The sequence below is a fragment of the Nanorana parkeri genome, unplaced genomic scaffold (genome assembly GCF_000935625.1).
Source record: "Nanorana parkeri isolate BGI_ZX_2015 unplaced genomic scaffold, ASM93562v1 scaffold3509, whole genome shotgun sequence".
NCBI classification, from domain to species: Eukaryota; Metazoa; Chordata; class Amphibia; order Anura; family Dicroglossidae; genus Nanorana; species Nanorana parkeri.
This window is the reverse complement of record NW_017309777.1, coordinates 22,219-23,993: the sequence shown is the minus strand read 5'-3', so window position 1 is coordinate 23,993 and position 1,775 is coordinate 22,219. Positions and strand designations below refer to the sequence as shown.

At 54.3% G+C, this 1,775-nt stretch overlaps 1 protein-coding gene across 1 annotated transcript in view; it reads left to right on the top strand.

Annotated features, from left to right (window-relative positions):
• LOC108803224 (nuclear pore complex protein Nup98-Nup96-like) overlaps positions 1–1,775 on the top strand; it is a gene marked incomplete at both ends in the record, with an annotated part of 46,228 nt that overhangs the window by 22,299 nt on the left and 22,154 nt on the right. Inside the window, 2 exon segments of the mRNA XM_018575065.1 lie at positions 140–277; positions 774–907. Of these exon segments, the coding sequence (XP_018430567.1) occupies positions 140–277; positions 774–907 (272 nt within the window).

Sequence of the window (1,775 nt, the reverse complement as noted above, 5' to 3'; positions counted from 1 at the left end):
CCTCTATATCCTGTATTGCTGATGGGGGTTATATGGGCTGTTAGTGTCCAATCATTGGTGGTGGCTCTATGTAACCCGTGGCCTATGATTGAAGGAGCCGATGTCCTCAGACTTCATCATCCTCTGTTTTCTCTTCCAGCTCTGAACACCGGGCAGACCTCAATATTCGGAGGCAACCAGGCAAAAATGGGCACACTCGGCACCGGCACATTCGGCACCGCTGGGTTTAACACGGCCGGGGGCGGCTTGGGATTCGGTGGTACTCAGGCCCCTGTCGGTGAGTAACGAAGCTCCGAGATGTCTGCACAGAATCAGACTTTGCTGCTGAGAGAACTCTCCCGATCATCGCTGAGAGTTCCATGTGTGGTGACGGGAAGAACCCTTTCCTCCTGAAGACCCTTTTCTGTCCTTTCCTCCTGAAGACCCTTTTCTGTTTCTCTCCTCCTGAAGACCCTTTTCTGTCCTTTCCTCCTGAAGACCCTTTTCTGTCCTTTCCTCCTGAAGACCCTTTTCTGTTCTTTCCTCCTGAAGACCCTTTTCTGTTCTTTCCTCCTGAAGACCCTTTTCTGTTCTTTCCTCCTGAAGACCCTTTTCTGTTCTTTCCTCCTGAAGACCCTTTTCTGTTTCTCTCCTCCTGAAGACCCTTTTCTGTCCTTTCCTCCTGAAGACCCTTTTCTGTCCTTTCCTCCTGAAGACCCTTTTTCTGTTCTTTCCTCCTGAAGACCCTTTCTGTTTCTCTCCTCCTGAAGACCCTTTTTGTTTCTCTCCTCTAGCTCTGAGTGACCCCAATGCAGCGGCTGCCCAGCAATTGGCTCTCCAGCAGCAAATCAATGCCCTGGCCTACTCTCCATACGGGGACTCCCCTCTCTTCAGAAACCTCATAGATGACCCCAAGAAGAAGGAGGAGGTGAGTAGTCGTGACTTCTGGAGGCTAGAATGATCTATATCTGGCATCATGCAGAGTCCCCCCTCAGAGGGATATCAAAGTAACACCCAATCCCGGCGGGAACTCGCTCCCTACTACAGCTGGACGGTCAGCCATGTCATCCTCCAGGACCTCGGGCTGAGCGTCTCCCATCCATGTCTATAGCGGAGATGTTCCTAGGGGCCAAGCTTGGTCAGGTGCTGGGGAAGTGTAGGGATCTCTATAGGCAGGAGGACTCTCCATGGGGTGTGGTTAGGGATGCGCTGATACCGATACCACGTATTTGGGAGAGTACTCGCCTAGCCGATACTTCCTGCATCAGGGCGCCGAGTCATTACACGGGGCCCGGTTTCCTGATTGGCCGGGAAGCGTCTCCATGCTCCCTTGTCACTTGTGATGAGAGAGCATGGAGCAGACTTCCCGGCCAATCAGGAAGCTGTGCGCGGTGTAATGACTCGGCGTTCTGATTGACCAGGAAGCTGGCTTCATGCTCCCTCGTCACCTAATGATCAGGGAGCCGGCCAATCAGAAAGCAGGGCGCTGCGTCATTACTCCGCGCACGGCTTCCATGATGCTCCGGCTGGGTACCAGAGGAAGGCCGCGTTCTGGCTGGAGGGGCCCCGGGGGTGACGGGCCGGACAAGGTGAGAGGCGACTTTCTTGGTAAGCGGAAAGCCGGGTCATTAGACGCCACCCGACTTCCTGAATGAGAAGGGCCCCTGGGAGTAGTGTGTTCTAGTGAGATGAGGGTCCCGGGAGTAGAGTGTTGTAGTGAGATGAGGGCCCCGGGAGTAGAGTGTGTTGTAGTGAGATGAGGGCCCCGGGAGTAGAGTGTTGTAGTGAGATGAGGG